Source organism: Talpa europaea (genome assembly GCF_964194135.1).
Source record: "Talpa europaea genome assembly, chromosome: 1".
Lineage (NCBI taxonomy): Eukaryota > Metazoa > Chordata > Mammalia > Eulipotyphla > Talpidae > Talpa > Talpa europaea.
In genome coordinates, this window is record NC_140073.1 from 27,367,082 (window position 1) to 27,393,727 (window position 26,646).

At 35.5% G+C, this 26,646-nt stretch overlaps 1 protein-coding gene across 3 annotated transcripts in view; it reads right to left on the minus strand.

Annotated features, from left to right (window-relative positions):
- The window catches only part of ANO3 (anoctamin 3), a gene marked incomplete at both ends in the record, with an annotated part of 255,438 nt that overhangs the window by 132,655 nt on the left and 96,137 nt on the right, over positions 1-26,646 (minus strand). For all 3 annotated transcript variants that reach the window (XM_084254786.1, XM_084254785.1, XM_084254787.1), the window contains one exon: positions 506-700. In XM_084254786.1, the coding sequence (XP_084110912.1) occupies positions 506-700 (195 nt within the window). The remainder of the gene's footprint in view (positions 1-505; positions 701-26,646) is intronic.

Sequence of the window (26,646 nt, forward strand, 5' to 3'; positions counted from 1 at the left end):
CAAAATCTCTTCAAAGCTGCATCTAACCAGCTCTTTCCTCTATCTCAGTCCTGTGTTAAAAAGTGCCAACATCTGGTTGTCAGTCCTTGTTCAACCACATATTTGTGCTGTCAAATCTTTATTGCTTTACTATTTGTAATATTTAAAGTTTTTGCCTTTAACTTTAGGAAACTGAAATTTATTATTTCTGACAGTCAACTCAATTACTGGTTACAAGTTCTCTCCAAAAATAGTAAGTCAGCAGTTCAGGTAGCTTGTCTGTTTTCCATTGCTAACAAGCAAGCAACTTGTCTAGGTTCTCAAGAGGCTGGCTACCTGCAAAGCAAGGGAGAAATGCAAACACATCTGGCTAGCAAGTAAACTTGTCATAGGGGTGGAAAAGGGGACCGTTCTCCCTGTGCCAATCTCTTTCCTAAAGAACTCTATGATTACTAGTAAAATACATGAAGTACGAAATAGTTTGAGAACATTTTTTATAAGTTGAAGAAGAGGAAGAGCTGCTCACCTTGCTCTGTTTTGTCAGCAGAAATAGAGGTTACAGAAGTGGGAGCTTGAGAGTCACTCTCAATTGACTGAAAGAGTGAGGTAGATTGGCTCAAGCTCTTTGAGTAAGCATAGCTCTGAGTGAGGCAAGGCAGGGATCTGCGAGACGGTTTTAATGAAGTTTCTTTTGCTATTTCACTCTTACTTATATTCATGCCTGCAGAAACAAAACGGTGAGTTTTAATTATTAAGAAATAATCAGCAGAAATTGACACAACATTTAATTTTTGCCATGATTGTTTCAGGAAATTACTCTTGACAAACCCCACCTAGGATTTAGAACTAACTGAGTTTGTTTTTATTTACATATTGTCAGGGAATGTGTTTGAGAATTTTGTCAAAAAGTTCTGAGAAAATCAACAGTTCCTTTTCCAGTTAGAATTTTCACCATTCCTAAACACAATCTTTGAAAAAAGAGACACTGATATTTAAGATCATTTAGGAAATTAGGAGAACAATGGTTTGTCTTTGGATAAATCTAACCAGTTAGGATTTTAAGCAGTAAAATAAACTCTAATTTATAACTAAAATCAAATTACAATTACTGAACAGAGCCAGTCTTTCCATATCTTACCCTCTCTTAAATGTATGAATGGAGGCTCATGGGACAGACAATTAAATCGACCTAATAAATATTTTTATAAGCCTAAAAAATATCCATAATGATCATTCCAGTGTTCATCTAGTGATTTAACCATTAATTACGGAGTTCTGCTTTCTGAACACCTGCTGAGATCAGGTATTCAGTGGTAAGCAGGACAGACATATAATTCCTGCCCTCATGAAACTTCTAGTTGAGAGCCAGATATTGACCAACCAAATAAATATGCTTATATTCATAAATGACCTGAAATTCTACAAAAATAAGATACTGACATAAAAAGGAATAATAGCATGGTCAGGAATGTAGTTTTCTAGAGAAGTGACATGTTAGGCCAATAATATGGAAAGAAATCTAATGTGCAGAAAGATATTTACATGTTTGTGGTGATGTTTACGTGTGTGCAGGGGATACCTTGAGGCAAAAATAATAACATGTGGAAGTCATTGAAGTCATTGAAGTCATTCCACAATAACATGTGGAAGTCATAATAACATGTGAAGTATGAAAATGGCCTGATGTATTTACAGAACTGAAAAAAAATCTGTTTGTTGTGTAGACAGAGGCATAAAGTAGCTATTGATGAAGAGCATTGCCCTTTGGGGAGTGAGTTAATTAGTTATGTTCATGTATGCTTGTCCTTTATTTTTCATAAATTTATCTGTCTTATATTCTTTTCTTGCATTTGCTAAAATTCATAAAATGTTTTTAAGCAATGCCCGCCTTACACAGAGAATGCAACTAGAAGAGGTTAAGAATTTACCTACTGAAGATCATGAATCTAGCAACTGTAGAACTGAAGTTTAAAACTGTAGTTATTGGTTCCAAAGCTCATGATCTTCTCAAAATGCTCCACGGTTTCCCTGAACCCTAATCCTGGAGAGTTCATTACTATGGTTTCTGTTGATATAAATATCACATAAATTTAAAACAGAGATTCTGAATATGGGATTCAGAGATTCTGAATATGGGAACTACAGACCTAAAGCAAATCCTGCAAGCTATTATAATAATTCTATATCTGTATTCTCAATGAAGTGTGGAATATAGTTTGATGAAAAATAAATATATGCTGCTCGGAACATATCAAAAATAAATGTCTACCCATCATCTATCAAAATGTATTTCCTGGGCCTCCCTGGTGGCGCAAGGGGTTAAGCACCACACTATGAAGCTATCCAAAGCCTCTGAAGCACTAGTTTGATTCCCAGCTGGCCAGGGAGCTACCCACATGGCACAAAAGACCTCTTCTGTCTTGCTCACTGCTCCCCTCAACAGTGTATTTCAGTCAGTCTGCTTGTTCTGTTCTCCACTCTGTCTCTGGTGAATCCTCTCACCCCCTGTACCTCTGGCCTGTACCCCAGTTCTTGTATGCATAAATAAATAATTCTTTTAAAAAAGGTATGTCCTGTGCTGACCTATAAAAAAATCAATATGTACATATATAACATATGAGGTGTTAACAATGTCTGTAACTGAAAAAATAAGTATCAATTTTTACTTTAAAGACTAATTTTTATTCATTCAGTTTTACATAATTCATTTAGTAATTCAAACAATTAAGTTCTTTCTCAGGCTTTAATTCAGTGTTGGGTATAAAATGGTGCTCACTCACTGCAAAATCAGATACATAAAGCATCCTTATATGAAAAGCAATACAAACACACACACACACAAGGCATTATAATGCCACCAAGAGTAACTCCTAACCCAGACGGTTGCACCAAGGAAGTCTTGTCTGTGAAGACAGCCTGAAAGAAACATGCCTAAGTACTTGAAGGAAAGAGATCTTGGTGTTCAAAAGACCTCCAATCATTTGACAACCTTGCCCTAAAGATCAACTGTGAATTTGTGGATTCTCCATACATTCTCAAAGAAGATTAAAATACAAAGATGGAAGCAAGTTCTCTACCAATACAATGAGAAATAAGGAAATTTTATGTAAAATTGACAATGATTCTGATGTAGATGAACCAAATGGGGCCACACCTTCATCCTGAACTGACTTCTAATTATAACCTCTAACAGGGTGCATTACCATTCTTTTTTCCATATGCCATCTAATTCTCTTTGGAAATTATTGGAGCACAGTCTTGCAGGAACCAGCATCACACATAAGCATGAACAGATATCTTTTTAAAATAACCTCCAGGTGTCTTCTGAAATCTTAATGTTATCCTCCAATTAATGTACTGCATGTCTCCTTCAAGCTGATGGGGTAGTGCACTTCTTGAGACCAAGACTGAAAATGATCTTGGTGGAATTACTAAGTAGAGATCAATGAATCAATTCTGACAGCTGACAGTTCATTTCATAGTGTACCTGACATGTATGTTCCTTTACTCCTTCCTACTGTGGCCCAAAATACCTGTTTGAATTCTCCACTAAGGGCAAAGTACTTTCAGGATTTTGGTTCAGGAGTTGTCTCTTGTCTGAGAATAGCTAAAAACAAGGAAATTTCAGTAATAGTCTTTCACTACTAGGTCAAATTCACATGAGAATAAGTACATATTTGTCAGTTTTAACAAAAATATTTTTTGTTTGCTTGTTTTTCTTTTAGCATTATGATGCCCACTAATAAACTCTGAAAGCCTAATAAAAGCATTAACATCTCCTTGGTGCTAAATCTTTTAGACAAAGTCATGAAAATAAACCTTCAAAAATTTGGAGTTGTAATTATGAAAACCATATTGATGCTTTTTGCATCAAAAGATTTTTTGTGGGTAAAATAATAAATGAAACTCCTTATCATTCTTGCCTGCCTCATGGAAGACAATTCTTAGTGAAAATAAATTTTGGGTTTTGATTAGGATATAATACTTCAAGTTTTATAATATTTCTGATAAGCTGCAATGTCACAATGTTTCTACTCTTTCCAAGAGCAGTACAGGCTGTTCCACTCTGAAGTGCTCAAACATGGCATTTAGCTTATAGTGGAAGTACATGGACCCAGCAAGGAAACCTGGATTATACCCTGTCCTGGTGGAGGGGAGACTCTGATGGATGACTCCTACTATATCTCATGGTCTACCCTGGCAGTTTGAAAAACTAAAAATCTGGTTCAATCTAATCCCACACTGTTATTGGTAAAACAAATAAGCAATTCCGTTGATGTGTCGTATCTGAATCTAAACATGAGAATGACTAGTCTAACCAGTACAGAATCGGAATACAACCTGTTTTATATTTTTAGCCTGACATGAACATTTGTAACCATGGAAATGGTCCCACTTCTTGCCACCTGCTGCCCTTCCAACTTATGGGTTTCTCCATGCTGTGCCAAAGGCTGGCAATTTCTACATTTGCCTTTGAAATTTTAAGATTGAAAGTTCATTTCAAAGCTGAAGAATGGGAAAAATTAGTTTAATAATGCTAGGAAAAAAAACAAATAGAAAAATAGTATTAATTTTAGATGATTTTTTCAACAAGTTCAGGATAAGAAAATTTTAGCAGCTACTGTGTTGGTTAAAAAAACAATCTGGGTCTCCCTGGTGGTGCAAGGGGTTAAGTCTCAGCACTATGAAGCTATCCACAGCCACTGCGATAGGAGTTCAATCCCTGGCCAGCCAGGGAACTACCCACATGGTGCAGCAGACCTCTCCTGTCTCGCCCACTGCTCCCCTCAGCAGTGTATTTCAGTAGATCTACCTGTTCTGTCCCCCGCTCTGTCTCTGGTGAATCCTGGTACACACCTCTGGCATGTACCCCAGCTCTTGTATGCATAAATAAACAAATCTAAAAAAATCCATTTTAAAAGATAAGAGAAAATACGGATAGTATGTATTGTTGTTAGTATGCTTTTATTATCAATGTTAACTTAGCACCTATTAGCTACCAGCTACTCTTCTCACTGATATTTATTCTATATAAAGTCAGAATTTTAGTTTAAATTTCATTTTGGCTCTTATTTGTTAAAATCATATATTTAAAATCATCATTTATATTCATCAGGAAGATGATACTAATTTTGCAATTTTGAGTTCAATGAAAAGCTGTTTTTTGCCAAGGATTTTTCATTTTCTTTATTAAAACCATATGTTTTGGGGAATAACCTATGTTCTTGGGTTTTTCCCTTTTTATTTATATAGCTGTAATTCACATAGAAAATTAACTTTTTTGGTGTAAAGTTCTTTCAATTTTGACACAAACACATTCTTATAATCAATCCATTACAACACCCCAAGAAATATCCTAGTCCTGCCCAATGTGTTCAGGCTCTCTTTTAACATTTAACTCCTCACAATCTTCTGTTTTTTTAAGCCATATATTTTGCCATTTCCAGAGTGCCACATAGTTAGAATAATATATTATGTATACTTATATTGATTGATTTTTGGATGGTGAATCAGCCTTCCATTACTTTTGTATCTTTTATTTTTCTGAAAGAAAGCTTTACACACACACACATAAAAATTTAAGAATGAAAAAAACTAAGATAAACTAACTTGAGTACACTAGCCTAGTAAATGCCAAACCTATTAACAGAACTCCCCACACCTATTAACTGGGCTACCCAGGTAATGTTCCTCATATACAGCACATTGCCGTTCACAAATTTGCAAGAAATATTATTTTTGTGGCCTCTAGGGCAACCACAAAATAGCTCTCCTCCTATACTCTATTTTCAAGGTTAAGAGGTTTTTCTAGAAAATGGACATACTTGTTCCATGGTCCCTGAGAGAAAAGCTTATGGATATGTGACAAAAGACAAAACAAACTGCCATTTACAGTCCCAGCATTTCCTCTGCTTCATTTGCCTCCCATATGCTGGAACTAGGGAAGGTAAAGAAAAAAAAAAATAGCGAACTTATCTAGCAAGTCTTTTGTAGGTCAGTTTAGATGCTTTAGACTGTATCTTAGGAATTTTTTTCATTTTTTCTTTAATATTTCCTTGTGTTTATTAAAGCTTTGAAGAAAGAGATTAATTAAGGTTCAAGATTACATTAAGTCCTAGAAAAAAAAAATAACCTACAATAGAAAGCTACTATAGAGCAGGTTAGGAGAGCAAATAATTTTACCTATAATTTGAGGCCAAGACCTTAGAGAAGGCAAAGCAAGTAAAATACAGTGATTTTCCCTAAATATTTCTCATGTCTTCTTTATATATTTTTCTCAGGAATCTATTTTAAGATTTGATAACAATTATCTCGGGTTTCATCTAAACCTTTGTCTTAATAAAATAAATACGAGTACTCAGAAATGCTATGTTCTAATTCTTGATCTAGTTTAACAGCATATTGGAACTTACCTATAAACAGATATATCAACATTCAAGTAATGTCTAAGAGGTAACAAAAACTGCTTTAAAAACTAATATTTTATTTAGGTAGACAATAAGGTTGAATGATCTTACGAAGACTATACTTGGAGTATCTAGAGCAAGCTCAGCTATTATATAAAATGGAAGTTAATAAGAAAACAATTGGCAGCCCATTTTAAACGCTGAACATTTTAATCATTATATCAAAGCTAAAAATAGTAAAAATTTAAGAATAATTCATTTAATTCAGTCAAACTGTAATGTCAAAACCTCAAGGGAGTTTCATCACGTCCTAATTTTCTTTTAAAAGCTATCTGAATATAAATGTTGCAATCTTGTCACTATAGAATGAAATATATATTTGAAATTGACAGGATGGCATAGAAAAGAATGCTTTCAAAATCATTCATGTTCTGCAGAGATTTAATGCCCAGCTTAAAGACAGAGGGAAAAGGAGCATGTATCTGAGTCTAATTCTTTTGGTTTTTCAAGGATTTACCAGACCTTAGTAAATTTTCCTAAAAAATGTCACACAAAAGAACAATGACTGTCTTGAAGTTTTCTTCTCTATTCCTTAAAAGGAAAATGGACTGATGAAAAGGGAAATGTCACCTTTTGCTCTGGGAAAGAATAAAGAAATGCAAATTCAACCAACTCCCAAGATATTATCCCATTGGCTGTTTTACCACATTTAGCAGAAGTGGTAGCCAGTAATTCCTGATTCATTTTCAGTAAAGGTTATTTTCTTTATTTTTAACTTACTGGTTGGACTATAGGTCCTTTGAAGTCAAAGAGGCAGCAGTGGGTGAACAGATGGCACTGAAATTGGTATAGGTCATAGACACAATTCCGAGAAGAGCATTAAAAGTCTGTAGTATTTTCAGTGAGGCCTGACAGGACTTTGAGTACACACTATTATACAATGAATAGGTGTAGAGGGGACTGTCATTTCAAAGGGAAATGCTGTTATCTGAAATTCCTAAAAGGTCTAGCATTTGGCACTCTTCCATATGTAAATTTATACAATGACCTTAGGATAGGTTGAAGAATACCCAGGAACTCCTAAAAATTGTAGGACTAAACCTGGGAAAAGAAAGACCTTTAATTGGCTCACATGAATCCCCAAATATGCACCTGCTCCCAAATAACAGTCACTCTAACTCTGCCAATGTAGCCAGCTCTGTCTTTATGGCCACAAGTATATTTTAGATTGTGAAGTTTGTCTGCAGGGTAAAAATCACTTCTCTAAATTAAGCAATATCCCCCAAATCCAAACAAATAAATTGGCCAGATCATAATGGTTATGAACAACTCTGAGAAAGAGTATTGTATACTATCGGAAAAAAGCAACAATAACAAATCAAAGGCTTATTCCAACATTAAATCTGGATTACCTTCCAAATTCTGAATTATTCTAATTAAGATTGTAATATTCTATAGTTTTTAGTAAATTTTCTCATTCTTTTTCTAAGAGAAGAATTAAGGTCTTTATTTCAAAATTAATTCTAGTTATTTTCATTGTCTCCATTTTATTTAGCCTCTTTTCAATCTCTTTATATCTGCCTCTGTATGCTGCCAACAGCAGCAAGTTGACTACAGCATCTTTTTAGAGACATGGGCAAGAGCCATTGTGAGTAAATTCCCTTCCTTTCTTCTGTTTCTAATGGAAGTTTTTTAAAAAAAAATGTCAAAGAGTAAATGGATGAAAGGAGTGCATAAACAGTTTCTGACAGTGCTTTGGAGATGAGTTATATCATATGTGTTAAAATAATAAGATTTCTCTACAAAACCAGAATAATTACACTAAAATAAATAAATTTAGATAATTCTAAGGAAATGCATTTAAGTCATGTTCAAACAATAGCATTCCAAAAACACGTGGTATATTTGCCTTCAAATATTCTTATTTAGGGATTTTAAAGAAATGCACAATATACAAAATCTAATTATATCTTGTTAGAAAAAGGAATGCAATTTCTTCAGCAAAGATGCTATGGGAATGGTATTCAGGGATGATGGGATGAAAATCTGCAAATGTGTGGTTAACTCTAGCAGAGTTCCTTTCATTACTTCCTCCTACCTTTATAAACACCTTGGGCAACATAGTGCTAAGGCAAGGTAGTAAATAGTATTGCAGGGTAGTAAATAGTATTCATGGATGCCATGGGACTGTAGTTAAGTAAGAATATTCTCACCCTACCCACTGTAAGGCACTCATGGAAAATATTCTCTACCTTGTGATTGTCTTCTGGATTACTAGCAAATGCAATGCCAAGAACATTCTTTTCCAGAAATGAGGGTTCTTTTACACCATTTATGACATATGAGTCCATATTATGAATTAATGAGAAACAAAATGGGAGAAAAAATTTAACTCAAAGGAGAGTATGAAGAATGTAATTCTGCATTACAACCTCTTCTACAGACAATGTATATAACAATGTATCCACAGATATCCAAACACTCACACTTTAAAGTAAAGTCACTTTCTTTTGAATTTTATAGCATCTAACATGCTTCACTGATAATGGTAATTGTTATTTATATTATAATTATTGTGAGCAAGTTATCTCCCTGCCATTAGATTTAGCCCCTTGAAGTAAGGGACCACAAATGCTCACTCATTTCCTCTTCAGTAGCTTGCTCAGTGCTTTACCTTCATGGGACATAGAGTGTTATGTAGATTTGGGTATACCAAGAGCCAACTGGGCCTCCCTGGTGGCACAAGGGGTTAAGATGCAACCTATGAAGCTGTCTGCTGCCTCTGCAGCACGAGTTTGATCCCCAGCCAGCCAGACAGCAACCCACATGGCGCAGCAGACCTCTTCTGACTCACACACTGCTCCCCTCAGCAATGTACTTCCGTCAATCTGCCTGTTCTGTTCCCCACTCTGTCTCTGGTGTATCCTCTCACCCTCTGTGCCTCTGGCCTGTACCCCAGCTCTTGTATGCATAAATAATAAACCTTTTTTTTAAATGAGCCAACCAAGTTCCTCAAAACACACCAAAAATGCTAAAATTCTAAAATCTTAAATCACAAACCAAAAATCCTAAAATTTAATTCAAATATTATATTAATAGCAATATTGTTTTACATTAGAGTTAAAAGATATTTTTAAAGTATATTGCCTATTAAATATATACATGCAGAGGGCATGCCACCTGCCTGGTGGCACAAGGGTTTACGTCTCAGAGCCATGAAGCTATCAGCAGCCACTGATGCATGAGTTCAATACCCATCCAGGGAGCTAATCCAGATGGCACAGCAGACCTCTCCTGTCTCACCCATTGCTCCCCTCAGCAGTGTATTTCATTCAATTCACCTGTTCTGCTCCCCATTCTGTCTCTGGTGAATCCTCTCTCCCCCTGCCCACCTCTGGCCTACACCACAGTTCTTGTATGCATAAATAAGTCTTTAAAAGAAAATAAATGTATACATGCAGAGATTATTACTCATGTGTCCAATTACGATTTTGATGTGTCATTTATTTCTCAAACAAATTCTTTCTTTTCCCCTATTTTTAGAAATTTAATCAATATCATTATAATATTGATGATACTCATGTTGGATACTGTGCTACACCATTTATATACAATACTTCTGATTACATGAAATATATTATTATCTTCATCTAATAATAGGAGCCTGAAAATTGAGGTTCACATGGTCTAATAAATCACTTGAAATCACATAAATAGTTGAGCTGATCTTCAAATCCAGACTTGATTTCTCCAAATCCAATGGGATTTTCACAATAGCTTCTTGTAAGTATGTTGAATTTTGTAATTATCATTTTCTTAAATAATGATCAACATTTCACTTGGAAATATTTATTGTTGGAGAGTATATTAAAATTAACAGACATAAAGGTTAACTTCAAGCCATTAATTTCCAATTAATACTCCCCCAATGTTCAATATTAACCATATACATTGGTAAGTGACTACCTTACTGAGCTTATCTTGAGAAATTAGGAGAACAGAAGTCATGGGTTTATTATATTTAATCTTAAAATCTGAGTGGGAGGCACAGTAAGTCAGAATGCAATCTTCAAATTCAAAGTTATGTCAAAACAGTCACATACATTTCATTATAAAATATAGCAAACATAACAAACAATGAAGGACATGAAAAGAGCAAAAACAGGTGTAGGTTTGATTTTTTTTTCGATTAAGCAAATAAACAGAGGGGATAAGAAAGGGTGGAGAAGTACAGAGATAGTTGATGAATGCATGTAAACATGCTAGCATGTTCTGGAAATCACACTGGATAAATTTTGTAAAGATATTCCTGAGTATTCTGGAATCATAAAAAGACAATGCTTTGTTGAAAGGCAAGATTGTATTAGCATGATCAACTTAATTTTTAAAATCTGTGATACTTTCCTGTGTATAAGTTTTGCTTCTATACAACCTAATATTTGTACTATGATTAGTACATCACCAAAAGAAGTATTAGTTGAAATTATAGTAATTATTGGAAAGAATGGAAATGATAAACACACTAGCTAAATTCTCAGCTTTAACATTTAACATTTTTGTTACAACAGATATCTCCTACTTTGGGCTACAGTATTCGTTCACATCAATCTTCTCTTAGACTATCAGCTACTTGCATTTAAGATCCAGTTAATTTAACATTATACCTTCTTTTTTTAAAAGATTTATTTATTTATTTGTTTGTTTGTTTATTTATTTATTTATTTATACAAGCACTGGATACAGTCAGATGAGTGGGAGGGTGAGAGAATTCACCAGAGCCAGAGAAGGGAGCAGAACAGGCAGAAGGACCGAAGTAAACTGCTGAGGGGAGCAGCGGGTGGCAGGAGAGGTCTGCGCGCCATGTGGGACCCTCCTCCGGTGGCTGGCAGGGGATCGAAACGATGCTGCAGAGGCTGCGGGCAGCTTTGCAACCCAGCGCTCAACCGCTGCGCTACCGGGGAGGCCCCAACTTTATACCTTCTGAATAACGGGAAACTATACTCTGCAATTTTTTTATAGTGAACAAATGAATAAATGAAAGAATGAAATATTTCAATCCTTATATACACCTGAGTCGGTTTTCCATGTGATGAATTTTGTAATTGAATGTCTCATTTTTCTACTTAGAGAATTTTCTCTTCTTCACAAAATTATAATTTAAGTTAATAGATTTATCCTAAAACTGCATAAACCTTCTGCCAGAGATACAGGAATCCCAGGTTGCAGGACTGAAAGACAAAACTGCCTGTGAGAGCCAGCTGCATCTAAAGTATGGGGTGCTCTTTAAACAACAGAAATTCCTACATACAGTGTTCTAACATTAGACTGTACAGTCGAGCTTAGATTTAGTCATTCTCTGCCTTAAAACTGTCAATGATTCTCCTAGGGGCATTCAGACTTCCAGCTGTTAAGAACATGCAGAATAGCTATCTGCCTTCCTATTGTCCCCAACATGGTTGCTTGTTCTGCCCTCCAGAAAACCAAAAAGTTAAGTGCAGCTTTGTCATTCAATGGACAGCTCTTCAAATGTGTGCAGACAGCTATTATTTCTCCTTTAAATCCTTTCTTCTCCAAACCAAAGGTGTTTTTTCTAAACTAGTTTTTTGAGATGTTGTCAAACCACATCACATCTCTTCAATTTCTATAAAGCAGATATATGAGATTCAGTACAGAATCAGCTATGAGTCTGTGTTCAAATTCACTGTGCTGCCTATTTCACCAACTCTTTTTATTGTAAAATAGGGAGGTTATCTCCTGGAACTTAGGACATAATTTCTGACCCCACCTCAATTAAGTTTCCCCACTCATGCCCTCATCATGTATAGGCACATATCTCTAACTAATTCTCCTTAAAATTACTTGATTATTGTCTGCATAGATGCATATATATATATAGTTATTTAATTTACTAACATTTATAAATGCCAAAAGTATTTTTCCTTTATAAATCATTCTTGGAATTCATGAAAATATTGAATGTGGGATGATGAAAAGAACAATTTTGGATTAAGAGGTTTAAAACTGTGGAGGAAATTATTATGGCATTGATCACTATCATTGAGACACAGTCTTTTAATTACTCAGTCATATTAATAATCAACTGTATGGCTTGTCTTGTCTCTAAGAATATCATACCATCATCTCCATATATCATTTTGGTATAGCAAAAGGAGGATAACACCTCATTTAAATTGGTATCCTACTCACAACTTAGTATCTCTGCCAAGGAACAGAGACAAGACAATTAGGTGAAAAAAGTCAGTTGTGGGACAAAAAGATGATATTCATTGCTTTCATGGTGGTCTCTACCATGATTAAAAATAGACATGTCATGTTATTTCACCACATATTTCTCAGTACTTAAACTGACAATATAGATACATAACAAATTTAATGTAGGGGCCTGGTTCATGTAACTGTTGTTCCTCCAATGTCAAGTCATTAATGTATCTGGGTTAGTTATGGGGGATCAAAATCCAATGTTATGTACTGGGTGGGGGTGGATAAACAATTTCATGTGCACTCTCTGAGGTTATGTCAACAGACTTTGGTCCAGAGTCATCTCCTTTCTTTTATTTTCCAAGGAAAACTTGAATCTAGTGCATTTTATTTCAATACTACTATATGTGTATTTGTTAAACCTTCTGAAACATGGTGTGTTTCTTCATGAGTTTAGTTTTTGCATATTGCAGAATGCAAACAATTTAGGTCCAGAAGTAAATGTAACATATCTCAGATTCAAGGAAGGCAGTGCCACTGTGAAGAGGAGAAACACAAAACAAAGAGAGGTGGGGTCAGCCTTACTTTCCAGTGTCTTAAGGGCAGGATAAAATGTCTCATTGAACACATTAAAAATAGTATGGCTGAGGAAATGGGTGTAGAGATAAAGACTCTGTCCATTCAAAAATCAACAAAAGACCCCATTCAAAGATGAATGAGAAAAAACTGTTGAGATTTTGATATAGCTAAAAATCTTCCAAGCACATGGTACCTATTTCATTTAAATATAACAATCACCCTGAACACCAAGTCCTTTTAACTCTTTTGCAAAAGGAAGAACCAAAGCTCCCATAGGAAATAACTTAACAAATTAAAACTGCTGGTAAGTGGTAATGCTTGTAAGTAAGCCCCATTTAGATAGGAGGCCTGGGATGGGAGCCATCCTTAGCAGTATGAGGCACTCAGGGAGACAAGAGACTACAGGTAATAAGAGTTGCTGTAATATGCGGTAAACAGAAAATGATGATTGTTGCAAATCGTTAGAGGCTGTGAAAGTCATGCTGTGAGCTTATATTTTGTGGATACTCTATGTATTTGATGGGAGGTAACTGAAGCCTCTTACATGGAGGGGAATGTTTTAGAAAGACTGTTCTGGTGAGAGTGCTGTTTTTGAATGCATCTTCCTCCTGACTTGCAAACCAAAAGCCTCTGAGAGCAGTAAATTCTACAGTTCCTAAAATTGGTACAAAAAGGCACATTGGGCCTCCCTGGTGGTACTAAGGGCTAAATACCAACACTATGGGCTATTGGGAGCCACTAGAGCATGAGTTTGATTCCCAGCCAGGGAGCTAACCCACATGGTACAGCAGACCTCTCCTGTCTCGCCCACTGTTCCCCTCAGCAGTGTATTTCAGTCAATCTGCCTGCCTACTTCCCAATTTTTTTTTGTTGTTTAAAAAAAAAAAAAAAAAGGTACATTGGAGGCGTCTCCCTGGTGGCACAAGGGGTTAAGTCTCAGCAGTATGAAGCTTTCCACAGCCACTACAGTGCAAGTTTGATGCCAGGCCAGGGAGTTAACCCACATGGCACAGCAGACCTCTCTGTCTCACCCACTGCTCCCCTCAGCAGTGCATTTCATTCAATTCACCTGTTGTGCTTCCCACTCTGTCTAGGGCAAATCCTCTCACCAATCCCCACACCTCTAGCCTGTACCCCAGCTCTTGGAAGAAAGAAAAACAGACAAAAAGGCGCACTGGAAACTCAGAGAGCGTGGGGGACAAAGAAGGTAAAACTGGGTGACTAGAAAACAAAAGGTGAGTCTGGGTGCAATTTCATCTCCTCAGATTCCGAGTCAATTTGAGTTTTTCTGGATAGTGAAATATCTATATTGGGCAAAGTCTAAGCTGGAGAAAAGTATAAATATCTTATGTTCTTAAGCTTGTGACTTCAACCTTCCTGTTCCATCTGTCAGGAATAGCCCGTCTCCCTCATGTACTCTACCAGTTACCCAAATTCATATCATCTTTCTAGAATGAGTACAAAAATCAGCACATTCATGAAATCTGTACTGTCTGCTTAGTTTATTTCAATTTCTAAGTGGCACTTATTGTGTTCCTCTCATTTTTCCATTCAAAGGCTAATGATTAGAACAACACCAGGGGACTCAAGGCCCATGACATCCTATATATATGAATACTACTCCTCAAGTTTTGCAGGGCAATTCTTCTCTGGCCCTGCTGCTGCCAGAGGGAAGCTTTGCCTTGTCTCATTCACATCTTACAAGGTTGCTTTCACTTAGCTGCTACTACTAATCATCTATGTTGTAGTAGATCATACATTCCTATTTGAAAATCAATTTAAAATTATAAAATAGCTTATATACAAAGGCATGATATAATAAGTAAACATGCATGCAGTAAAATCTCATATTTGACAAATACTAAAATTTCAATGTGCTGGGCCTCTCTGGTGGCGCAGTGGTGGAGCGCTGGGTTGCGAAGCTGCCCGCAGTCTCTGCAGCACTGGTTCGATCCCCGGCTGCTCCCCGGCCGCCGGAGGAGGGTCCCACATGGTGCGCAGACCTCTCCTGCTGCCCGCTGCTCCCCTCAGCAGTGTACTTTGGTCCTTCTGCCTGCCCTGCTCCCCACTCTGGCTCTGGTGAATTCTCTCACCCTCCCGTGCTTCTGACTGTACCCAGTGCTTGTATAAATAAATAAATAAATAAATAAATAAATAAATAAATAAATAAATAAATAAATAAACAAACAAATAAATAAATCATTAAAAAATAAAATAAAATTTCAATGTGTTTTGGGTGATGGTTTTGAGTCATAAAACACTGTCCATACATATAAAATTAACTTTTTATCTCTCTCCACATTCCTCATTCTACCCAATCCTTTCCAAAGGTCAACACTGCATCTTTTGAAAATTCATAGTATCCCCTTGGCTATAAGTTGGCTAATAGTTCTTTATTTCCTGCAAAATCTCACCCTAGATTGCTTTCATAAAGGAGAAAATATTTGTCATCTCAAAATATGTCTTTGATAAGAAGCTTATTTCATGGGAGGGGCTCTGAAGGCTGGGTGGAAGTTGCTTTTGATATATATTTATAACTTCTCTGTGTAAATACTTTTCTCAGAAAGACCTAATTTCTTTATCTCTCCTTTTTGGAGAAGGCAGAACTTAATCTGTATTCTTTCGTTTTCACATTAAGCATGTCCTAAATGAATGTTGCCTTTCTTCCCCAACCTCCCTTGTCTTAGCTAAGCTACTGAAGATAGCAATTAAAACCAGTGAGCAAGTTATTCAGTCATGCTGAGTCTCTCTTTTGTATGTAGGAGGGATATGGGTTACTATTAAACTTCTATAGGGCTTTTCTCTTGTATCAATCTGTCTGATGCTTGTTTGATTATTTGCCAGCAGAGTAGAACCCAGAGAGGTATGGAAAAATTTCCTTTGTACCCCAACACTTTACTAATCACTTAAGCTATTTGATTTTCCCTAAATTTAATATGTCAAAAACCCAGAATAGAGGGTGAATCTGGATACACTGTTAATGGATTACAAATAAAACTTGGATTTCTTCCTGGAATCCTCAATGATCTCCTAATTTCTAAAATTGTAATCTGAATGTCTTTTGTTATTGTTATTACTTCTTATAGCTTGGCACACTATTCTCAGGATTCTAACAGTTTGAAGACACTTAACAGACAAAATCATCCCAAGGCAGGAAACAATAAGTGGTGTATTGATTATTGATAGCCTTCTTTGTTTTTCTTCTTACTTAACTTTTATATCTGCTCTTAAGCATTAATGTTCAGAACATTATACACAGACTAAACTTCCCAACAGTTAAATACATAATTCTTGAGTTAAGTAACAGAACTGCACAGTATTATTTAGTTATATTTCAATAATACATCAAATTTATTATAAGCTTTTTTTAAATTCTAGAATTTTGAGTACCCATAAAATTAGAATTTCAATATTCCTCAGTCTTTTATTCAAGAAGAAAATAATACCTTTTCAGTATGCATAGTGAAAAGATGAAGCACTATAAAATGTAACTTGAGATATTCAACTTTTAGACAAAATTAGCAAACATGTGGTACTTAATACATATTCATTATTATAAAGTGAGACATTTTATAGGAATCATAAAATTATTTTCAAATATTAATCAAAGATCACAAGGTCTCTAAAGAATGTATATATAACTATCCATTTGCAAAGAGTGCCTACTTGGAAATGAATAGCTCACCTGGGCAGGGCTAGAGAAATATAGTAACACAAATACTGTATTAATTATGTGTTGGCCTGATAGTTATTCACCCACTCATTCATCTATTCACTCATTCACTCAGTTTTATTCACTCATCTTTAAACTTCACAAAATTCTCATTAGTTAGGTATTTTTCATATTCATATTCTATTCATCAGGAACTGGAGATACTGAAAAGTTAGGGCTCAAGACCACAGGGTGAATAATGGACCTGGAATTTCAACCTAGTAATTTCAGTGCTCTCTTAGTCTCAGTTTTCTTACCTATATAAAATAAGAATCCAACTAGAATCAAGTCATACATATATTATGAAGGATAAAATGATATCTTACATGCAATATACTTAAAACATTGCTTGTCATATCTAAAGGCTTAGTAAATAGTAACACTTATCATTATATAAGTTAGAGGTTAGTGGGAAGAGATTTCAAATAGACTCATGAAATCAAATAGACTCACTTTATGACAACTGTTTTGCATGAACTGCTAAAGTCAAGACAGTAAGCACAATGGTGCTATTCATAGACACTTTTTCTTAGAGAAAAACATTATATAAAATATTCCCTTTTTGCATAACAAAATGCTTAATATTTTTTTTTTTTTTTTTTTTTTTTTTTTTTTTTTTAAAGAAACTTGTCTAGCTTTTTCTTTTTTTTTAAAGATTTATTTATTTGTTTGTTTATACACACAAGCACTGGGTACAGTCAGAAGCGCAGGAGGGTGCGAGAATTCACCAGAGCCAGAGTGGGGAGCAGAGCAGGCAGAAGGACCGAAGTACACTGCTGAGGGGAGCAGCGGGCGGCAGGAGAGGTCTGCGCGCCATGTGGGACCCTCCTCCGGTGGCCGGGGAGCAGCCGGGGATCGAACCGGCGCTGCAGAGGCTGCGGGCAGCTTCGCAACCCAGCGCTCAACCGCTGCGCCACCAGGGAGGCCCCCAAAATGCTTAATATTTTAAAGGGTTCTTCTGCTAAAGTGTTTCTAGATTCTGGTTAAAAAATATTCTAGTGTATTTCTTGGTTTGGAGGAAGTAATGACATTTCCTAAGGGTCAAAAATAGCATAACAAAACTAAACTAAAGAAAGAAGTAACCATGATCTGGAAGAAGTACACACTTAGTGAGTGAAAAGCACAGGAAGGCCTGTATTGCCCAGGAGATTAGACCTTTGGCCCACTCCAAAGTGAAAACTAAAATTGCAATTTCCACATTAAGCTTGGGCAGTTAAAGCAGCGATAAGTGGTGCCAGGCACATTGCTTCCTGAATACCAGCAACAGAAAAATGAAAACTTTCTCTGGAGAAAAAAAATCCCTGGTTTAAATCCTCAGCACTCTCACAGATTACAATTGTCAAGTAGAAGATACAGCCAAGATCCCTCAAAGAACCACAGAAATGCTAATGACAATCAGGAAAAACCACAAAAAAAAATTGGCATAGATCCTGAAGGATTTCAGACACTGAGTAATAAGATGCAGACCACGAAGTAACTAAAGACAGAATGTTTAAAAATATAGAGAATCAAAAAGATGAACAAGAAAGGAATATTCATAAAACTTTGAATTTGAAAAAAATCAAAAAGAAATTTTAGATGAAAAATACAACTACTAAAATATAAAATTCAATGAAGTCATACAGTAGATTGAATAGAGCTAATTAGAGGTAATCTATGTATAAAAGAGGACTGGGGTACTGGATTTTAATAAATCACATAGAATGCTCACAGAGAGGAAAAGAAACATAAATGAGAGAAAGATTAAGAGACATGGAGTCACAGATTTGTATTTTATCCAATGGGTTGTATTCCATAATCATCATTATTTAATCTAATGCTAAAATTACCCAAATTTGTTCTGTTTTGACTGTTGCCATATTATTTGAGCACATTTTTACTTTCTATTACAATAAGTTGTTCAGGCTTATCATGTATTTTCTTGACTCAAGTCTCATTCATTCTCAAGGAGCTTAGCTTCCCTGTACTAGAGGAGATAGTTTAAACCAAGATCAAGGCACATGTAAATTTTGCCACTTGGTAATCTTTGCTTTCTAGGTTCTTTCAGCAAAAAAAGTAAAGAAATGATATACATGCACACACATGCATGTAGATATTTAACTGGGAACTATGAGTGTTGTATCATTTCTTTCTCCTAGTTCAGGCCAAATACTAGTATTTGCCTCAAAATATTATTTTTTTCAATGTAATTCTTTACAGACAAGCTGAAATAAGTGCGTGAGCATACTATTTGACAGGTAAGATCAGGATTTAATAGTTTAAAGTCATTTAGGCTAAGGTAAGACTTTATATGAACTGGTATTTTTTCCTGAAACAATCAATCCACTATTCTAATTTGATTTTAATTATCAGAAACATTTTAACATGGAATCAAGGAATGTCTGCAAGACACCATATCATTAAAAGTGAAAATAAGTCAAGATTCTTGCAACTAATTCACAGTTTGAACAAGATGGAACATGAAATTGTTTTTTTTTTTAAAGATTTATTTTATTTATGCATACAAGAGCTGGGGTACAGGCCAGAGGTGTGGGGGGTGAGAGGATTCACCAGAGACAGAGTAGGGAACAGAACAGGCAGAATGACCAAAGTACACTGTTGAGGGGAGCAGCGGGCGAGTCAGGAGAGGCCTGCCACACCATGTGGGTTGCTCCCTGACTGTCTGCAGGGATCGAACTCTTGCTGCAGAGGCTGTGGATTACTTTGGTGCTGAACCCCTTGCGCCACCAGGGAGGCCCAGAATATGAAGTTTTAATGACACACTTTTAGGTTGCAACTTCTCAAAGGATGTCGTGTGAAATTATTTTATAGTAAGTTAGTGAATATTGATTAAAAACAAGTTTGCTCTAAAATATGTTTGGGTACAGTTTGATAAAGCTGACTTATTTTCATCTTCATTGTGCTAATTTTGATTAATATTCATTTTAAGGGTGACTATTGGATTGTAAGTATTAAAAAGAAACAAATTCTTGCCTCATGTGATCACTACTCGTCTTTTATCCTTTGAATATTAATAAAATTCCCAGGACCATACTTTGGAAAATGTAGATATAGACTGAATTTCATTTAAAACTGCTGCAGTATAAATGTGAGTGAATACCTCTTTTCTATACAGTACTGAAGGTCAAACTTATAAAGACATTTATAAATATCTCAAATAGAGATATGCTCATTCAATTCTAGGACATCACAGATGAGGATAAATGCAAATTCCCCATAAGGATTCACTGCTGTAGGAAAGTTATTATGACTATAAATTAGCCTGAGGGTGCAATCTTCTTCAACTTCTCAAATAATGCTAGTTTTTTCTCACTAATTTCCCTACCTGGGTAACACACACTTCTAATTATATAAAAAGTGCAATTTTTGTGTAACCTTGGAGCACCCTGCAGAAGGCAAAAACTATGGTTTACAAGGCTAGGTTCATTACACTGTAAGCTTGCTGTCAGAGAGAAGTGGGCTTTGAGACAATAGTTATGTAATTTCTGAGACGTGATGATTAACACCAGAGAAGAGGAGCATTTAGGGACAACCTGCCTGCTTCCACAACAGTCTCTTCTTAGGTTTCTAGCTTAAAAAAAAAAAAAAAAAAAAAAAAAAAAAAAAAAAAACTATTTTTACTAAATTTTCTGAAGGTATGAGCTTCATACTACTTTTTTATCTGAGATTATCAGAGTGGGTGGATGGGGGGGGATGAAAGGAAGTAAAGCAAAGGAGCCAAGTATAATGTGTTAGATCGTGTTCTTAGCAATTGCATTCTAATTCCTAGAAATCCCAGCAAACTGGAGACAGAGGGTTTCAAGTTGGCCACCAATAATGAAGAGAACAAGCTTTGAAAATGTGAGATTACATAATGTTATTTATAGTATCACAAGAGCCCTAATTACTGTCCTAGAATTTCTAGCTTGAACAATACAAACTGATGTTTTATTATTTTACCCTTGCTTGAGCAAGCTACTTCACTTCTGATGAATCAGTTAAGCCCTGAGGCTTTATGCAGAAATTGACCCTGTCTCTGTGTATGTATGCTAAATTATCCAAGTGGGTACAACTGAGAGAGCCTATAAGAATGTAGAGTGGATACACTTATCAATAAAAATTACAGTATGATCCCTGTTCAAAATAGTTTGGACCAGGAAAATGAATAACTATAAGAAAGTGAAAATCAAAATCAACAAAAAACTATGAATCAGAGACACTTTTTGGGGGGTGGGGGGCGGGAGGGGAGGGATTGGGGTCAGAATAGGGGGGGTTGCAATTGTATGGGGAATATAAAAATAAAATTTATTATTTAAAAAAATAGCTTGAGAAAAATTTTGTTTTTGCCATCAAGATTATCTTTCAGGAAATAAAATAATATACACAAATGTATTGTATGTTTATTTCTAAAAATAAAAATAAATATTCTTTATGCATTCTACTGGAGAGTCAATATTTAGTTCTAATCACTGTGTGTGGGCAATGGCCCGGCTCATGGTCCCTTGATGAGAAAATCTTTAAACAAGTGATTCTCTGGACACTGTTGGCAGAAAAATGGAGGGCTGGGTGGAGATATTGTAGGAATAAGGCTTTATTCCTACACTTACAAGCTATATGTGTGGCAGTCAGTGAAATAATTATTTCAGTCAACATTATTCTACATATGATGAAACATTTTTTTTAAAAGATTTATTTTATTTATACACTAGCTGGGATACAGGCCAGATGCATGGGAGGGTGAGAGGATTCACCAGAGACAGAGCAGGGAACAGAATAGGCAGACTGACGAAATACACTGCTGAGGGGTGCAGCAGGCGAGACAGGAGAGTTCTGCTCGCCATTTGGGTTGCTCTGAGGCCAGCCAGGATAGAACCAGCACAGCAGAGGCTGCGGACAGCTTCACAGCACTGCACTCAACTGCCTGCACCACCAGAGAGGCCCAGATGAACCATTCTAAGTGCCAGTAAACAAGACAGATATGGTGCCTTGAATTTTTTTAAGTGGAATGAAACAGTTAATACAAAGTCAATACCACATGAATAATTGCAGAGAGTAGAAAGAAAAAGTGTGATAATGGGATAGCGTGTAGAATAATGAGTGCTATTTAAGAAAGGTACTCAGAGTAGAAAAAAACCCATTGAAGATAGTGATATTAGACTGAGCTGGAATGAGAAGTCAAGTGTCAAACTCTGGAAGGAAGGAAATCCTACAAAGAGGGAACAGCAGGGGTTATGGGGATGGAAGACAACATATTCTAGTGTCATGTCTTATACACCTTACAGAATCACATGCTGAAAAGGTGATAAACTCAAATTAGCTGGGTGGATTGAGGTTGCCATTTATGAATAGTTGGATTTAAGAGATGACAGCAGTTTAAAAAATGGGTTAGCCCATTGCAAATGATTTTAGATTATTAAATTATGCCTATTAATATGTTGGTCTGTAGTTTTCTTTTTCACGGAGTAAAAGAAAATGATCCTGAATCAAGTGCCAGAATTCAGACTGAATTAAGAGAAATTCGGACTGTATTAAGAGAAATAAAGAATACTAAATTCAGACTTCGGAGTAAATACGTGTATTAACTCATACTTGCTTATTTCTAATCCTTTCACAAATGGTAAGGAAATTACAGTAAATATTCCAAAAATAGCATACAAAACAAGTATAAAATATAACAAAATAATAACTAACAATTACATAACACATACTTTGTGCCAGGAATTCAAGGGCTTTGCTTCTAATAAAAATTACAATAGATGTCCTTACAACTTTCAAGTCTGGCAAAACAGATAGGAAACTGGTAATTTTATAAATGAAATAGGTGAAGCTGAAAGTACATGGAGAAACCAGTAAGAATCATATTATTCTGTAAGCTTTTATTAATAGAACACAGAACAGTTTAGCAATCGTAAATACCTCTAAAGCTATGCTGGGGGTATTAAATAGGATTAACTGAAAATATTTTAAAGAGACTCTTCCAATACATCCAAGTGTTCAGGGCATAATTCCCGATTTTCCTTGACTTTTCTTTATCATTTCTCCTGATACCAATTCAACACCCTGTCCTTTTAGTTCTTCTTTCAACATATGCTGGATCTTTCCAGATCTCCCATTCTTCCGGCTCCAACACTAAGCCAAGACATTTTTATCTCTCACCTGTCACTACAATGCCTCCCAACTTGCTTTTTATCTTCTCTCCAGTTCTACTCCTTTAATCTACAGATCAGGCTAAATGGTTCCCAAAAGGAAATTAGATCATATCTTTCTGTTTAAAATAATAAAATTGGTTGTATCAAACCAGATTTGTTTCCACAGGGATAGTCTGTATCTCTGATCTTTTCTCTTTCTACCTCAAAGCTACCTTCTCTTATTTTGCAGAAACCACGTTTTTACTTGCTTAGGATATTTGTAGGAGCTCTTTCCTCACATCTTGCCTGGAACATCCTTCTCCTGTCAGTTATTTGTTAATATATAACTTCCTCAGAGAATCTTTCTCTGGAAACATTCAGTAACCTCCTAGTCATTTTACTCTCATCTGTTCTTTTCATTTGCTGCATGGCTTACCATTTTGGTGTTAGTTTAGTCTTTATATAAATTATACGAGACAGGGCGATTTTTTTTTTTTTGCCTCACAGTTTTGCAGGTGCCCCAAAGACTTAGAATAAGAGAATAGTTCCCAAGGACCATGTATCCTACATCTGCTAAATAGGGGAGATTAGTCTTGGTCCAAAGTTCCTTGTGTATTGATGTGCCTCCTTCAAAGTATTGTTGTCTGTGAGTTTTTATTTATATTTAGTTGTTAACTAAACAGTAAGATAGATTACTATTGTTTATCTACAGTCATTTACATGTTTCACTTTCTTTATCTGGAGAATATCTTGCATCTCTGGCCCTCAGTCTGAGCATTTTATCCTGATTGAAACTTATTCTTCAGATTGTCCTTTACTGATTAACTGTTGGTAGCCAACTCAGTTCTTGTTTTTCTACAAGTATCTTTATTTCAGTTGTTTTTTGAAAAATGGTTTTATCATAGAGTATACAATTGTACATTGAGTTTCTTCTCAAAAATTTGCAGATGTTGTACCACTGTTTGAGGACTTCCATTGTTACTTTGGGAAGTCAGCTCTTTGTCTAATTGCTGTTATTTGTAGGTAATCATTTCGCCTTCTGGGAAATCTTCAGAGTTTCTCTTTTTTTCATTTTCTGCAATTTTACTACAATGTGTTTAGATATGTATGTATTTTCATTTGTGTGTTAGGTATTCATTGGACTTCCTGAAATTGAAGATTGCTATTTTCAACACTTGTAGAAGCTTCCCTCATTCTCACTATTCTCCCTCTCCAAGGAGACATATGTTAAAATTTCTCATTCTTATCTTTATGTGTGTGTGTGTATACTACTTTTTATCATTTCTAACTCACTGCTCTCTGTTGTATTTTGAGATTTTTTTTTGATTTATATTGCAATTCATTAGTTCTCATCATCTATATCAATTCTATAGTTTAGCCATGGGCTTTTAATGACAATTACTATGTATTTATAAATCAAGATGCTCATAAAGTTCCCTTTCAAATTTGTTTTTTTTAATTAATGATCTTTATACTTCTGCTTTTAATTAGTTCTTTCATTTACTTAGATAGAAATAATTTAAAAACACTCTAAATTCAACAATTTCAGTATCTGAAGCCCTTATAACTGGGTTATTTGCCGATATGTTACTTCCTCAATGCTTTCTCTGGCAACATTCAGTAGCCTCCTTAACTAGACCTTTTAGTTTTGCCAATTCTTGCTCATTGTGTTCAGCAAGATTTGTGTGGCCCCATGGTGGATTTAAGAACTTTTAGGATGCTTTCTTTGTCTCCTCCCTGAACCACAGTAAAAATAAACAAGCTCCTTACTTCTACTTCCAGATCACGGATTTTCTAGTTCATTCTTTCAATGATGTAACAGCTAGTGTTTGATTTGCATGGTTCTAAAATGGGCAAATTTTTAATGACTACAGTTCAATTAGATAAAACTACTTCTTCAACAACACGATTACAGTTTCTTTACTATGCCTTATTAATTATGTGCAGTTGAAAAAAATACAAAATTCACCACTGTCTCTCCAATCCACACAACTATCAAAATAACAGATGCACATAAGAATCAGTGGCCAATCAACATGACTTGTCTCAAAATCTATTTGTGATTGGTCACTGTGCATCTGTAATTTAGTTCACATACAAACACCAAAGGGTATAGTTATGCTATAACTTTGTTGCTCAGTGACAACCTCATATATATTTTATAAAATTGGTACATCAAAGGGAGGACTGGTCCACAAATATGTAAGTGCAGCATGGAAATGAATAGTGATACTGCTGGAAGTGAAATTTAAATCAAGCATAGATAAAAGTTTACTGTATTTTGCTAACACATACCTAGCTATCCCTCCATTTCCAATGACATGCTTATATCAGATTTATGTTCTTAAAATAGCACTACTTTTACAAGATTTAATAATGTATACATACAAGAACTGGGGTGCAGGCCAGAGGTGCTAGGGAGAGGATTTGCCAGAGGCAGAGTGGGGCACAGAGCAGGCAGATCTACTGAAATGCACTGCTAAGGGGAGCAGTGGGCGAGACAGGAGAGGTCTGCTGCACCATATGGGTGAACTCCCTGGCTGGGGATGAAACTCATGTTGCAGTGGCTGGGGAAGGCTTGACAGAACTGAGATTTTAACCCCTGCACCACCAAGAGGGCCCCAGATAGCATTATTTTCATCTTAAGGGTAAACTCTTTTTTCTAAGGTGAAACAAAATTTTGTTGAATAATTTAGAAAAATCTTCCTTTAGACTGAGTCATGCACGGAAGGTGTCCAGTAAACTATGGTGGTGAATATGGGTGACTTGGTGCTGGGAATCACATCTGAAGAGATGTGATCCTACAACTTTTAAATCATATACAGTACTGTAAACTAATGCTACCTCAATTATAACAAATAAACAACCAAACCAAACAATTAAGGGAAATGGAAACTGGAAAAAAAAAAAAAAAGACTGAGGGGCATGTTTGCAAGACCTCAGTTTAACCATTTAATGAGCATTATTCTTGCTGAATAGGAAAAAGGAATTGTTTTGGGCAAAAGAGAATCAGGTATTTAATGTAAAGTTCCAATTTTGTATTTATTTGTAATGTGACTACTTTTACCCAGGTCTCTTTAAATCTTGAATACATTTCTTATTAATAGGCTTAATATTGGATCTGTTTGAGATTGTTGCTAGAATTGGATACTATTTTATAAAGGTTGAAATGGGGAGTTAACAAAGGCTGGCAGGGGCTCATGGATCTGTTATAATTATTAAATTCCATTTTTGTGTTCATGTACCTATAATGATACCTTATCATTTAGGTAATCAAAGCATGGTCTTTAGCATTAGAATTAGGTAGTATTAGAATTAAATTTACCTCAGAGCTAAGTGTCCTCAATAAAGACTTTCTTCTAAGCTATACTGTCTTTACCATATGTTTATTTGCATGTATAAACCTTTAGAATTATAAAAACAACTGAAAGGAAATAAAGCAATATAATACAAGTTACAATTTTCAAGTAGTGGTTTATGATTGATTTTAATTTGTATTCCTATATATTTTACAGTAAGTATATGCTCCTATTTACATGAAACAACATACTCAAAAATACAGAGTTTATAATATAAACAAAAATATTCAAAGTGAACCAAGCTATTTTAAATTTTCAACTATTAATTCTGCCCCTTCTTCTTG